Raw genomic sequence first — 16,386 nt, forward strand, 5'->3', positions numbered from 1 at the left:
TGTTTGGGGGTGTCGAATGTGTGTGTGGGAGCGGACAACGGTGGCGCAGTGGCTTGTGACTGAGGCGAGATCATTAGATTCATCGGGCCAATTTAGATACTCTCCAGCTGCTGATATCAATACAGATTGGTGCTAATTGGCCAGAGACTGCCAACAAGTCATTGACAATAGCTGCTGATGCTCTTCGGAGAAATTGTTAGCAAGGGACGGGGCGCAAAACACTTGCCATGCCAAGTAACCAGCTAACAGCACAAGTGTTGTCAATATAAGATGAGCGCCCTTGACTGGAGTCATCGCTGATTTGCAGCACTTTGGCTTTGTGATTTGTCTTGTATTACAGAGATGGGTCAGTCTCGTTAAAATATTAATTTAGAAGTGTAAATGGGTGAAACCTCATAAAGTATTAATCCAACAAAACAACCCCAATAAATCGGAGTAGGCTGCAAAGACAACCTCATCTTAGCAGAAGACAGAAGGTCAGGAAGCAGAGCTCTGTCTCTAACATGTCTTTGTCTTTAGCATGTGTCTGACTAGCATACTGTACTAGGGTCAATGGCATTTTTTAAAGCTCAGACATCAGGTGGTACCAAAGAATACTTTGTTCTCTGCAAACTGTGACAACAACATGGACATCAGCAGGTTCATCCGGGTAAAGAAATGGTCACACACGGAAAAGTTCAGAGTCTGGTATGAATGCAGGAGGTTCGCAAGTAAGCACTTTAGTGCCGAACATAACTGGTGCGGGCACTGGTCGGCCTGAATAAAGTAGAACTATTAGTGTTCACAGACTTCTCCGCACATGCTCAGATCACTTAACCTGATTCTGTCTGGTAGCTTCCTGATGCCCTGGTACCACGGTAACCGTACTCTGATTGCAAGTCATGGTTACTATGGCAACTGCCTCAAGTCTGTACAAACTTGGTGTATCACTGAGTACAAACTCAGGTGTATTGCTGAGAGCAAGTCATATATACAAGTTTCCTCTCTCCAGATGAAGCTGTGTTATTTTATCTTCATCTTTGCCTGTGTAGAATCTCATTCGTCCAGCTCATGTTATAGAGTTTAGCTGGGAGCAAATTAACTTCTGCTTTGAGCTTGGAAGACATAGCTGTTCAAACAAGGAGCATCCTCTGTTTCACGGATACAGGACTTTGTTGTTTTATTTTGGGTTTTTTTGTGTTTTTTTGAAAAGCTGAAATGGAAAAATGTGTTTCCAAATATCCTCACACATTACATGTAAGTGGGGTCTTGTTTCATGTATCAGTAGTCTCCAGGTCACAGTCGGTCAGAGTGACTAACAAGCTGACTCTGGGCCAGCTTCCTTCCGTGCCCCTCAGCTGTCGCTTCCATTTCATGTCCACAGCACTATGCATGCACCCCCATTAGCATGCCCTGCGTCCCATGTCTCTTGCCTTGAGCACTATGTTGGCTAGGGCTGCTCGGTTATGAGAAAAATCAATATCATGATTATTTCAGTCAATATTGACATCACAATATTTTTTTAAAGACAAATTAATTGTGCTAAACAATTCACAATCTTCCTTCCCTTCAGGGTCATTCCACGCCAAATCAACAAGTGCCCGCGCACTTAGGTCTCAAAAAATTCTGAAAATATTACCAAGTGTACCCATGGTACTTAAGAGAAACACTGTACATTTATTTGAATGTAAGATGTATACTCTCCGTGTTACAGCCAATTTTATTGGGGGAGGGGGGTGCCCATTTTGTTCACACTCTTTTTTTTGTCAAAGTTCACAAGCCCCTAGCTCAATAACTAAACCATGTATGAAGCTCAAATTTGGCATGCTGGTACATAGATAGGAATAGTTTGTTGCTAAACTGTCAGTTTTGGTCTGTATGATCGTGCATTGTCATAGCATTCCCTCAAAGATGATACAAATTGTACTGGAGTTTTTGGCTGTGCTCTGTTTAGGCCTTCAGAAGACATATTTGTGCCCAACATAGCCTCTTGATTTTTTTCCCTTGTAGAGACAAGTAGGAACACTCTCATAAAAAGCTATAAATAGAAAGGAAACCCCATCAGTGTTTGAAAAGAAGACCTCACAAGTCTGACAAATCATTTTGGGTGTCATTTTCAGAGCTCCAGAACCCCTTGTGGGATTGTCCACAGATTTTTATTTTATTTTTTTCTTCATTCTCCATAAATTCTTCTTTTTAAAAATGCCAATGAGACTTGTCTTATGTGGTGTTTTCTTATTTAATTTCCACCCTGAACATGGGAACCATGCACATTGAGAGCAATATGTTTTCTATGCGTTTCTTCCGCTGCCATCTGCTGGTCAAAAAAAGTAACAACATGACTCTTTGTGCCTGACCTACTGTCTCTTTTGGTGTGCGAACCTGCTCCCACATTGAACGCTCGTGGGTCATTCCAGCTGGAATCAGCAAATTTCTGAAAAATCTCCCACTCAACCCCCTCGGATTTGCCTGAAAAAAATGTATGTGATGGCTTAAACATCCAATAGATCATATCCACAATATCAGAACTCAGCTCTGGATACTTTTGGCACAAAAAATCTGTAAATAAGTACACCCCCTACGCTTGTTTTAGCGTCATTGCATGAGTGACCATGTTCAGACTCAATTATCTCCAGAACTATTTGTGTCAGATTCATTATATCTTCAGGGCTAAGAGTCGCAGACCTGAATATCATATATTACAATTTGCAGCACTGTAAGTCAAATCACACCGTAATAATGTGCCTCTACTCTGTGTAGATATCATATGTTCTAGGGTTTCCCAATGTCTGTAAAAACCTCAAAGTTCTACATGTAAGGTTCATCCTTGGTAAATGGTCTGATATGTACCATGACTTTCACATCATAGTATATCTAACAAAAGGCTCCAATGGTTGTTGAGATACAGAGGTCCAAAGATGGGAAAAAATTAATTTGCACCAATGTTTGGAGCAATATTTCCAATCTATGACACTAGTTAGGAACTTTCTGTTTGGTGTTTCTGAACATATAAAAAAATTGGGATGGTGTTTTGCCTCATTCTTTTTATAACGGACTTCAAAATCTCAATTGGCTACAATTACTTGAAGCTATGAGGACCATGTCACCAACCGACTTGTCGCAACTCTCAAATCCATGGCTCTGATGTCACCTTAATAGTGAAAACAAGATGGCTACCCTGTGAATGACAAAGCAAATTCTAGGGAAACCATAACACTTGTAAATGAATTGATTGATGCCACACAGCAAGAATAGCACATTGCACATGGCTTTGATAGACATTAATTATTTTAATTGTAAAATCATAATAATCATCATCATCATTTTAGTAGTAGTAGTAGTAGTGGTAGTGGTAGCGGTAGTAGTAGTAGTCTTGGAATAAAGTGGTGAAATAGGAGAGGATTAAAGAATTGTAGCACTCTTGTTTGCAACAAGGACTCCCATCCTAACTAGTCTTTCAATCAGCACCTGTAACTTTATATTTGCTATGAAGCTTGTGTCTTACTCGTTAAGTTACCAGCTGTATTGCAAAATAACTTAATTCATACTGGCTAGAGATTCCCTCAGACAATTTTGACAGCATGGTCCTGGAGTTTTAGTTAGAAGAGTTTGCTTGCATGCAGTATTCAATATCAGGTGAATATTGAAGGCACAGAAGTTCATATTGGCACCAGACAAACGTGGTATTTGTCATATTGTTGCAATCTAATTCAGCTGCTTACATCAATATAATATTATACCACTGCAATGCTATCAAGTAGATTGCAGGTTAGCAGCAGTGATCAGAACAATCTCGGTTTGGATAATTGTAGAGAATGTGCAATACTTGTGAAGTTCATTATTTCATTGATCCAGGTGAGATGGTGGAAGCCGAAAGGAAGCTTTGCAGCATGCAAAAGCGTTCAGATATGGTGGTGGATTGGGGGCGGGGCACAGTTCTACAGTCAGGGTACCTCTGTCGTGGTGACTGTTGGCGGGGGTGGGACTGTTTTATGGTCGCATAGGAAAGTAAAAGTTGATTAGAGATGACACATAGGAGGAGACTGTTTGTAAAGAGGTATCCTGATTGTAGAACTTCCCGCCCCCCATCATCCTCCCCTGACGGAAGTGCCCTGAACATGGTGGTGGTATCCTTACTGACATCAATATCTATGTTGTATCATTGTCCTTCAAGGTATCACTTTCGTTGTTCCTGTACAATGACAATAAAGTTTCATTCAAATGTTCATTCAGGTGCTTCTCATTGAATTGCCAATGACGAATGGTTGCACACAACAATATGAGTGCAGATACCTAATGCATTATCAATGACAATGGCAAGCTACCTTATCAAGTCAACTTATAAGGTGCAGCTGTTGATTGAACGTTAAGTGTGTATAAAATAATTTGTCACAGGCCAGAGCATTAAAAGTTCCTGCCTTGTTTAATACATACAATACAATATTAAATCACCATCAAGGAAGTCAAGGTTGCATCAAGGAAATCATATCAACACCTTGTTTTATTTCCAGAGGTTGTTTTTTTATGACTTCTCTCAAAATGGTACTTCTCTCAACCATCTTGAATTTATTGCTAACGTAGCGCCAGTGAGAACATGTTGCGTAGTCACTTGATCATCTGGCCGATAGTACACTTAAAAAGATGAGGCCAGAATCCCTGAAAAAAATCAGAAATACTGAGCTGAACAAACAGCTTTGCCTTGGCCCCGGGAGAAAGTCGTCTGAAGAGACCCCTTCTCAATACATGCAATGTAATGAGTACCCAATCTTGATTCCCCCATGTCCTTGGCCCAGAACAATTCACCACTTCCGCTTCCCTCTGCACTATTTGATCACAGGCTTATGTCACACCGCAATGCGCTTTACGATCATTAAAAGGAATGAGGCAAAACACCATTCTATTTTTTTGCTATGTTGTTAATAAAAATATCCTCTTACAGACACAACAAAAAACAAGTTCACAGCTGGTGTCACACTTTGGAGGTATTGCTCTAAAAAATGGTGGGTTTTTTTTTCATGACGCCACTTTGGATGGATTTGAGGGATGCATGCCACACTGCATTGAGATTTGAAAAGGCATTATACAAATAAAGGGGCAAAACACCATCCCAATTTTTAGATATGTTGTTAATAAGAATATCCTCTTCGAGAAACAACAAACAGCAAGTTCACAACCGCCGTCATATATTGGAAATATTGCTCCAAACAATGGTGTATTGTTTCCTTCCCATGATGCTGACTTCCTGGAACTATTTTGGAACTATGCCCTTTGGCTCCATGAGCCGCCATCTTTGTGTGAAAATGGAACACAAAAATCAAGGGGATTGGCCACCTTCTTAGGACGGAATTGAGGGTTAAGTCAGAAATACTGAAATACTGAGCTGAACAAATATAAAATCACCTATTTGGTATCAGAGATTTTAGGTTTTAGTGTACACTGACTTGGCTATTCATTTTAGGTGTAGTAAACCCAATTTTTTTCTAAGGTAACAGGGCTTCTAAGGTACACCTGCATGTCACACAGGAATGAGTTTTTAAAATTCATTATAAAAATAATGGGACAAAACACCATCCCAAATTTTAGATATGTTATGAATAATAATATTATCTTTCAGAGACACCAAACAGCAAGTTCACAACTGGTGTCATAGATTGGGAATATTGCTCCAAATAATGGTATAAATTAGTTTTTGCCCATTTTTGGACCTCTGCATTTCAACAACCATTGGAACCTTATATTAAATATGATGTAATGTGAAAGTCATGGAACATATCTGACCATGTACCAAGGATGAACCTTGAATGTTGAAATTTGAGGTTTTTATGGACATCTGAAAACCCTTGCAATTTTAATTTCAAAGAAAAGTAGAGGGCCAGCATTAAGGTGTAATTTGACATACAGTGCTGCAAATTGTAATGTATGCTTGTCAGGTCTATGACTCTTAGCCCTGAAAAAATAATGGATCCACCACAAATAGTTTTGGAGATAATTAAGTCTGAATATGGTCACTCAGGCAGTGACACCAAATCAGGGGGAGGGGGTGTCCTTATTTACAGATTTTTTGTGGAAAAAAGTATGCACAGCTGAAATCTGCAATGGTGGATATGTTCTATTGGATGTTTAAGCCATCACATATATTTTTTTCAAGCAAATCCGAGGGGGTCGAGTGGGGACCATTTGCTGATTCCAGCTGGAATGACCCTCCTGAAATCATTGATATTGAAAGGGATTCCTGCACCCCTGCACAAGGACTCTCGGGTGATCATGTCTGGGCAAAATTTGCATTTGATTATTTAGTCTTTACATTAAATGTTATAGAAATCATGTTGCTCTCTTTTTGCATTTTGCCCATGTTCAGGGTGGAAATTAAAAACGAAAACATCACATAAGACAAGTCTCATTGGGATTTTTAAAAAGAAGACTTCTTGGAGAATGAAGAAAAAAATAAAATAAAAATCTGTGGACAATCCCACAAGGTGTTCTGGTGCTCTGAAAATGACACCCAAAATGATTTGTCAGACTTGTGAGGTCTTCTGGTCAAACACTGATGGGGTTTCCTTTCTATTTATAGATTTGTATGGGAGTGTTTCTACTTGTATCTACAAGGGGGAAAAATCAAGAGGCTATGTTGGGCACAAATATGTCTTCTGAAGGCCTAAACAGAGCACAGCCAAAAACTCCAGTACAATTTGTATCGTCTTTGAGGGAATGCTATGACGATGCAGGATCATACAGACCAAAACTGACAGTTTAGCAACAAACTATTTCTATGTACCAGCATGCCAAATTTGAGCTTCCTACATGGTTTAGTTATTGAGCTAGGGGCTTGTGAACTTTGACAAAAAAAAGAGTGTGAACAAAATGGGCACCCCCCTCCCCCAGTAAAATTGGCTGTAACACGGAGAGTATACATCTTACATTCAAATAAATGTACAGTGTTTCTCTTAAGTACCATGGGTACACTTGGTAATATTTTCAGAATTTTTTGAGACCTAAGTGCGCGGGCACTTGTTGATTTGGCGTGGAATGACCCTTCAGCAGTTGGAGTGGAGGGCCATAGAAAAACACTGTGGTGTTCTGTATGAGTGTTGGTTAGCAAGTATGCCCTGTGCTCGCAATGGCTCAAGTGGAGGGGAATGCTTTGCGCTTCGCGTAACCTAGGGCTGCACGATTATGGAAAAAAAATCATAATCACGATTATTTTCGTCAAAATCGTAATCACGATTATTAATCACGATTATTGGGGGGGTTTTTTGCATTTAAAAAAAATATATATATAAGAAGATGAAATATAACCAAGACCAAGAAGCAAAATAAAATGAATTGTAATAATTATGTAAAGGCAATAGCATGAAACTTAGGTGGACAGATATCTGTCCAGAAACACCAGCCTGTCAGTATGTTCTGGCTTCAAGGACGCTCTCAAAGGTAGGTCACTATTGCCACGATGAAATCACGATTGAAATCACGACTTCGATTTCATGAGTTTATCAAGATTTTCGATTATTTTCGATTAATTGTGTAGCCCTAGCGTAACCTTTTGGCAGTATAGACAAATGACTAAAATATTTCAAATCGATATTATAAAATTTGATATCGTTTGACAGCAATATTGACATCACAATATTAATATGATATATTAAACAGCCCTAATGTTGGCCATGAGTTTTTCATCGGCCGGGGTGGTGCACTGGATGTATCTAACCCATCATGATGGGGTATTGATGACTAGTGTTGCCAGATGTACAATAATTATCGCATTTGTACCATAATTTTGTCCAATTTCTCCTCTGTACGATCAAAAACAACAGGATGTACGATGATTTCAGAGTTGTCATTCAGTTCATTTAGATATATTAAAACAACTATTTGGGTCTTGTACGATAATTTCCTCCCAAAAAGCCACAAAAAAAACGATAATTTTGAAGTTTTGGTACGATAATTCAGCAATCAGCGTTTTCCATCTGGCAACACTGGTCATGACCAAGTGGTTAGGAAGTTGATCTTGGAATCCGAAGATTCGACCTGTTCGGAAGGCCATAATGACGTGTCATGGCATGGTGGCGTAGTGCCCCCGTTGTATGAGTATGAGAGAGGGCCTAATTTGGGATGAGAATAGGTGTTGTGAGAGACTGGATGGTAGTAAAGAGAGGAAGAGACATTGGGTTCACATCAATACCCCAGTTCCTTCCCCCTGCCTGAAGTATCCTGTGATGTTACCATGAAAACGACAGGGGCGGTTGGGGGTGCCAGAGAGGCGGGGCTGCTCAAGGTACATGACTCCGTCCTTCCTTGATTCCTTGACTCCATCGTCATCCACTGGAGGAGGCTTCATAAAATAATTGAGAGAATGAGGATGGAAGACTTCTTTAGGCGTGTGGGAGAATGGGGGTAATATGTGTGAGCGGGGTAGGGGTCATATCTAGGCCACTGATACGTTGACTGCAGGGCACTGCATGACACCACGCTGCTGTCCTCCTGATTCTATTTTTCTCCACGCTGTTATTTTTAAGTCCAATACAGTACTCTCTCTCTCTGTCTCTCTCTCTCTCTCTGTCTCTCTCTCTCTCTCTCTCTCTCTCTCTCTGTCTCTCTCTCTGTCTCTCTCTCGCTCTCTCTCGCTCTCTCTCTCTCTCTCTCTCTCTCTCTCACCTTTTGTATTCCTCCAGGGCAATCATGAAATAAGGCCAAGAAGGCTCATGAATGCAAATGAAGCAAAATGGTTGCATGCAGTCCTTTAAAAAAAAAAACTGATTAATGAGGAGTTGTTTTCCCTGTGCGATAGGCCTCTGGGGGGAAGGACAGTCTGGATACTAAAGCTATAGTCTACTCAAGCCACAGTATTTCAGATCTGAATGCGAGTTGATATCTTCAGCTCTCATTCGGGTGCTCTCAGTTCTCTTTAATGTTTCATCACAAACGTCTTGCGCGGCGAAAGAAAATAAGTTGACAACAGCTAATGATAAAGGCATGGGCATCCTTCATTGTGCAAATTGGAGCACATCGTGAGAGGGAGAGAGAGAGTGTGCAGTAAGAGAGGATGTGTAAGATATTGCTGTTGCCATTGCAACCATAATGCATCTAGTGCTCAAACATCTAGAGAATCCCGCAGGTTACGCCGAACTTCTTTTTATTGATTTCAGCTCTGCTTTTAATTTAATCCAGCCACACATTCTCCTTGAAAAACTAATTCAGCTGAATGTAAATCCGTTTTTAATTAAGTGGTATTATTCTTTTTTATCAAATAGGCCACAACGGGTCAAGTTCAATACTACTTTGTCGGATACAACGTGTTGCAGTATTGGCGCGCCCCAAGGTTGCGTCAGCTCACCATTTTTGTTCACTTTGTATACGAATGATTGTGTCAGTTCAGGGCCAAATCAGTATATTATTAAATTCTCGGACGATACTGTTATTCTTAGCCTGCTCTCTAAAAATGATAATGATAAGGTACAGCTATAGATACATTTGTTGACTGGTGTGATTCACACTTACTACACATCAATACTAAAAAAACAGTAGAGATGGTGGTAGACCCCAAATCCCTCTGTGGCCAGGGTGCAGTGGCAGTGCATGGCCAGGCCATTGAACAGGTTAAAACTTTTAAGTACCTGGGTGTACATATAGATAGCGACCTCAGCTGGCACACCCAGGTCACCAATGTCTGTTCCAGGATACACCAGCGTCTCCACTTTTTGCGCAGACTCAGAGTCTTTGGAGTGTGTAAAAACATAATGTTAATCTTCTATAGAGCCACAATAGAGTCTGTTCTCCGTTATGGGATTACCAGCTGGTTTGGCAATCTCACAGTTAAACACAGGGCAGAAATCTCAAGACTTATTAAAAATGCAGGTAAGATTATGGGGGTAATGCCCCCCCTTAACCCGCAGGAGCTCTTTGAGCAGGCCACTATCAGTCAGGCGAATGCCATTGTAGCGGATGGTGATCATGCATTAAATGGAGAATACTTCTTTCTGAACTCTGGGACAGGCTCAGACTCCCTTGGTGCAAATACAATCGTTTTAAAAATTCCTTTATACCCCATTCAATCAAGCTACTGAATAAACAGGGAATAAGAGAGATTGAGTGGGACAAAATGGACCTCTGTTAGCTATGTTGGTGGGATGGAAACTAGGGTAAAAGCTGGGGGGGGGATATGTAAACATGAATGTATCCCTGTGTTTACTATTTATCTTTATTATTTATTTTTTATGTTAACTATGGAATGGATGTAACCTAGTTATTTTGAAGGGTGTTGGTTGGTTGAACGTGTGTGTGTGGGGGGGGGGGACGGAGCTGTGTGGGGGTGCACTGTATGTGGTGTGTGGGTGTGTGTGTGGGTGGGGGGGGGTGGGGGGGGTTATGGTCTGGATGGGTCAGGGCAGTGGGTTAGTCTCCCAGTGCTTCTGAGCATGTAGGCCTACATACACAGTTTTTCTTCTATTGTTTTACTGTTGTTTGTTTTTCTGTGTTGGTGTCATGTGTCCTATGTCCTATGTGTTCCGTTCCTTATGATGCTGCAACCTCCCTGTCTCCAAAGCAAATTTCTCCTTCGTGGAGACTAATAAAGAAACCTAACCTAACCTAACCTAACCTACTGTCCTCTCCACCCACTGTCAAGTTTGGTCTTTTGTGGGATTGCATGCGGTTGCATTGCTGCACGAGTGTGGTAGAGGGACTTTCTTATCAGAGGCAGAAAACTTTGTCAACTTTAATTATGCCCCTCACTCACTCACCATCTGAAATATTTTGCAATTCCGGTAGTACGACTGAGGCTCAGTAGTATGATAAGCTACATTGTGTATTTCACATTTTATGGCAGCAGTGCTTTGAAGTTGTGTGATCATGGTCTCAAAACCATGCTGGCCTGGCCAATATCAGTCACGGCCTGATTGAGAGTTTTTGATGTTTTCGCGGCTCATCTTTTTGGGGGGAAAAAATGAATTCCTGATGCAAGTGCTGCCCACACTCTCTTCTCATTCATGACACTTTAGTTCTTTAGTCATGTTGTACATCTGAGACTGATGTCTTTAAAAAGCATTATGCAAGTCCTTGCAAGTGTATGCCACGCAGTGCAGTGGGATTGGCTCACATCACAGGAAGAGACTGCCACCTGGTGGCAAAGCATGGTATGGTCATTTCTAGTCATATTAAAAATGTATGAAATCGCTGATGAAATAAATGAATCTCTTAATAACCTTTGATAAAATGTTCATCACTGAAGAAAATGAAATGTCAAGCACACTGGCCATGAATTATGAGTAAAAATACCTCTTGGTTTGAACAGCTCAACAAGATTTTAATTCCATGCTCCATTTGACTAGCTTGTACAAATAACAGGGGTAGTATACTCTTAAGACAATTTAAAAAATAGTTGAGTATAAATGAATAGCCTACATTTGCAATCACATGCCGGTAAACATCCCTAAGTTGCAGACACAACAACCAAATGCATTTACATACATACATTATATACATTCCCACAAATAATTTGTATCCAGTCTTCTTTTAGTTTGTTTCCTCCATGTTCACTCCATCCACTTTCCCCACGGAGGCCTTTCTGTGTGCCGGTGCTGATGTGCACCCATATCCCAAAACACTTATGTTAATTAATTGATTTTACGGTCTGCTTCTCTATACAGCGTCAATGAGTTCTGGTGCTTTTGTGGTGTTCAGTCTGTTCTTATGCTATGCCTAGATAGTTTACACCCTGTACTCCTCGTGCTGGCTTGCATGCCCGGAGCTGAAGTGCATCCCTAAAACACTTTTGTTGATAATAACTCCACCCTCCGTTTTCCCCTGTGCAGGCCTTCCTGTGTGCCTGGAGCTGATGCGCAGCCGCATACCAAATCACTTGATTTTACCCTTTTTGTTGATAATAATTCTACACACCGTTCTCCCTATGCAGGCCTGCGTGTTCCCCCGAAGCTGATAGGCAACCACATCCTAAAATGCTTTTGGTGTTGAGAACTTTACACTGTTCTCCTCCTTTAGGCCTGCCTGTGTGCCTGTAGCTGATATGTGACCACATACCAAAACCTTTATTTTATTTTTTTATCCTTTATTTAGCCAGGCATTGTCCCATTGTGTCCATGTGTCTCTTCTGCCTGGGAGTCCTAGTCAAAATGGCAGCCAACAAAAGTTTTTAAAAAAATGCTGATGATGTTAATAATTCTACACTGCGCTCTCTCCCATGCAGGGCTGCCCGTGTGCCCGGAGCTGACGCGTGACCACATCCCCCGGGCACGGGACGTCGGCCACTTCCTGTCGGTGACGGGCACGGTGATCCGCACGGGCACCCCCAAGCTGCTGGAGTTCCAGCGCGACTACATGTGCGCCAAGTGTCGCTACGTGTTTGCAGCACAGGCCGACTTCGAGCAGCACTACGCCCTGGCGGCGCCCACGCACTGCCCCAGCCCCGACGCCAACTGCAACTCCGTCAAGTTCACCTGTCTCCAGGGAGACACAGCCGTGCCCTCGGCCTGCCGCGACTACCAGGAGATCAAGATACAGGAGCAGGTGCAGACACTGGATTACATTTCATACCACATTACATTTTATTACAGTGCATTACATTTAATGAGGGTAGGACATTATACATTCAGCCTTGATTATACCAGTCTCACAGTGTTAGTCACAAAAAGCTGTCTGTGGTGTTGTTTGATAGCTCTTTTCTGGCTCTACATATTACACAATCACCTTGGAATACAACAACCCTCAGAATATGAATTATGATAAATAAAAAAATAAAAAATTGAATATCTAAAAAAACTCATATTTTAAAATGGCCAGTTCCTTGTCCAAACGTAGCCAGCAATGTCACGAGCAACACCTGAGATGCTGGTGTTTGGTTCTTTATTAATTTCAGAGATAATGGAACTAAAAAATATGACATCATACAAATCACCTAGTAATAATATGGTAATACCAAAGATTCTCTATTCTAATCGGAATATGTGAAGGATGGAGATGGTCCATTAGGATGCAGGAAGTTCAGTTTCACCTCTCCAGTGCTCGGCATTCATTCCTCAACACATGTTAGCCACTAGTTGCCATCATATACAGCTACAACATACCCTTTGATGCTTGAACATTTAGAAAATTCCTTTACTGAGCTTATTCTTTGAATCCTGCCTTCTCTGAATGCTGAAAATGGTCTAGCTTCCACTGTGTCCATTGACAATGGGCAGAAGCTGTAGTTTTTGAGTACCTGGAATAGGGACCGACGAGGGTGCAGGGCCCCCCGGGAAAATGCCTGTTATGCCAGATGGCCAGTCCAGTCTTGTCCCTGACACTACTCTATTACTACTTCATTACAACTCATTTCAACCTTTATGTCCCATTATCTCTGAAATGAATAAAGAACCAAACACCAGAATTTCAGGTGTTGTTCACGGCATCAATGTTCATCAATGTTCAATGTTGTTCCATTGATTCACTATACAAGCAGGCCCTGAAGGTCCTAGATAGAAGATCTTTTCAGTACCACCATTGTCCTATACTGAGCAAGTATAATATGCTCAGCCTTGAAAACATCATACAATTTTCTGATCTGCGGCTAATCCATAAAATTATTCACAATGCAGCACCCCCACCCCTAAGAACATTTGTTCAACCCTGCTCTGAATTGATGAGCAGAACGTCAAGATCCACCATTAGGGGTGATTGTAGTCTCCCAATCCGACGAACTGCTTTTGCTCAGTCAGCCTTCTCCTTCAGGGCAACCAAAACATGGAATAGTCTACCCAGTAACCTAAAAAGTATTACTGATTATCAGGCCTTCTCAAGGGGTGTGAAAAAATGGATATTAACCAACCAGTCTTGTCAACATTAATCATATGTTTTAAAAAAAATGACTCACACTGTATGCCATTTTAATGTGTGTGTGTGTGTGTGTGTGTGTGTGTGTGTGTGTGTGTGTGTGTGTGTGTGTGTGTGTGTGTGTGTGTGTGTGTTTGACCTGTGTGTGTGTTTGGCCTATGGATGTGCTTACTTGTTTATATCTTGTCTATGTTATTGTATTTTAATATTTGTTTTACCTGTCCAGGGACTGCAGATGGAAATTAGCTATATAGCTATAATCTGGCACAAGCCATCTTTTTACTTCTGTAATCAATGTGTATTGTGCATGGTCCCTGTTGAACTAAACTAAATAAACTAAACTAAACTAAATTGTAGGCTACGTTAAGACAAGGAGCTGGCCATTTTAAAATATGAGGGTTTTTAGATATTCAATATTTAATTTTTCAATTGATCATATTGTGTATTCTGATTGTGTAATTTGTAGAGCCAGAAAAGAGCTTTCAAACAACACCACAGACAGCTTTTTGTGACTAACACTGACTGATATAATCAAGGCTGAATGTATAGTGTCCTACCCTCACATGTGGACCTTTCCTAGTCTGTTTCTCCCTTAATATTAGTGTCAGATTCAAACCAATGCAGTTCTGCTACCTTGCTACTAAAAAGGCACACCAAGTATGATTGAAATCCGTGTCGGTCGGGTCCCAAAGTGTCTGATTTCATGTGAAATGACCCTTACATTAAGTTCATATATGAGTCAAGGCAGGTTAGAGAATATTTTTGGTAATATAATTTTTTTTTTTACTTCACTATAGTATACCCAGATTTATTACTCTTTTTGCATATGTATTAATATAATGTGCCTTTCTTTAGCTCTCTTCCTTATCTTTCTTAGCTGTCTTTCATGAAATAATGTATTTATATTCTTGTTCTGGAATTGAAGTTTAAAAAAAAAAAACATGGACGTGCACATTTCCAAATCATTATCAGGCGTGCTCAATAGGGATGAACATATGGAGGGGGAAAAAGAAAAGAAACCACACATACACATACACATACACATACACATACACATACACATACACATACACATACACATACACATACACATACAACTCAATAACTCAATGGAACTCAATAACATTTTTGGAACACACAATGGTCCTTGGTTTGGTGTGTGCATTTTTCTTTTACCTGTGTTCACGGAGAGAACAGAGCAGAGCTCTGAGATTGGAGGGGAAGGAGAAAGAGGAGCACTTTCCCCGGGTCAATAAAGTCACTTCAAGAGTTCATTAAAAATGAAAGGGGTCATCAAGCATGGGAACAGGTAATTGATGCACAAAAAAGTAAGTAGTTGAGAAACTTGTGTAAGCAATAGAAAACATTAAACACCGGCAACACCTCCAAATTTCACACTGTTACTTGAGTCACTCTGCCGTCATTTGTTTGTTTTTGGAGCATGGAATTGTCCAAAATGTTGTGGTATCCTGAACGGTTCTGTGGGAACAGTTTGGCGCGCACCCCTTCCTCTTCCAATATGACTGTGCACCAATGCACAAAGCAAGATCCAAAAAGGCATAGATGACAGAGCATGGTATGAATGAACTTGACTGGCCTGCACAGACTCCTAACCTGAACCCAATAAAACATCTTTGGGATGAATTAGAGCAGAGACAGAGAGACAGGCCTTCTCGACCAATATCAGTGTGTGACCGCAACAATGTGCTTTTGGAAGAATGTAAAATGTGGACAGATATCATTGAACGTTATTGGTTAGGAATGAGATGGTTGTCATGAATTTTCGAAAAAAAAAAGAAGATACAGAAAATAAATGAAAAAATAAACAAACAAACTAATAAATCTAGTTATATCTTAGTATAGACTTTTCATTTTCTGCTTGCCTCTGTCTCCATCCTCTCTGTGCCCAGGTCCAGAAGCTGTCTGTGGGCAGCATCCCTCGCTCCATGCTGGTGGCTCTGGAGGACGACCTGGTGGACAGCTGCAAATCAGGTCTGGCTTTTCCATTACATTGCACTTAGCTGTACCTCAGTGCTGGGCGATGGATACAAACATATATCACTATTACTTATAGCATGATGATAATATACATCGTCATATCACCCAGCCCTACTCAGATGGGATGGTTGAAAGGCAGGTTGTTCCATTCCAAGGAAACTTGTTTTAGTTATTTAGGCCCAGGGTATTAGTTAGCCTGCCAAGACCCTAAAATAAATGTTTGATGGCATTTTCTGTTAAAAGTTGGCAACCATGCCAGAAGTTATCAGCATGGGCTAAGGTTTCAGAATCACCTGGTTGCCAACATGGAACTTGACCTTTAAGGTCAAATATGAAGGTCAAAAGGTCAACCACGGTCAAATAACAGTGTTATTTAGTTTAAAAATGTTACAATGGTGTTAAAAGTGGGCAACCATGCCAGAAGTCATCAGCATGGACTAAGGATTCAGAATGAACTTGTTGCCAACACGCAACTTGACCTTTAGGGTCAAATTTGAAGGTCAAAAGGTCAAAAACAATGTATTTTCTGGTTAGTCTATTTTGGGAACTGTATATTCATGGAATTCTTTTTCAAATGTCAGCAACCAT

At 40.8% G+C, this 16,386-nt stretch overlaps 1 protein-coding gene across 1 annotated transcript in view; it reads left to right on the forward strand.

Annotated features, from left to right (window-relative positions):
- Window positions 1-16,386, forward strand: part of mcm9 (minichromosome maintenance 9 homologous recombination repair factor) — a 42,279-nt gene that overhangs the window by 3,595 nt on the left and 22,298 nt on the right. Inside the window, exons 4-5 of the mRNA XM_063222290.1 lie at window positions 12,179-12,498; window positions 15,711-15,792. Coding sequence (XP_063078360.1) covers window positions 12,179-12,498; window positions 15,711-15,792 — 402 coding nt within the window. The remainder of the gene's footprint in view (window positions 1-12,178; window positions 12,499-15,710; window positions 15,793-16,386) is intronic.

The sequence above is a fragment of the Engraulis encrasicolus genome, chromosome 18 (assembly GCF_034702125.1).
Source record: "Engraulis encrasicolus isolate BLACKSEA-1 chromosome 18, IST_EnEncr_1.0, whole genome shotgun sequence".
In the NCBI taxonomy this organism is placed as follows: domain Eukaryota; kingdom Metazoa; phylum Chordata; class Actinopteri; order Clupeiformes; family Engraulidae; genus Engraulis; species Engraulis encrasicolus.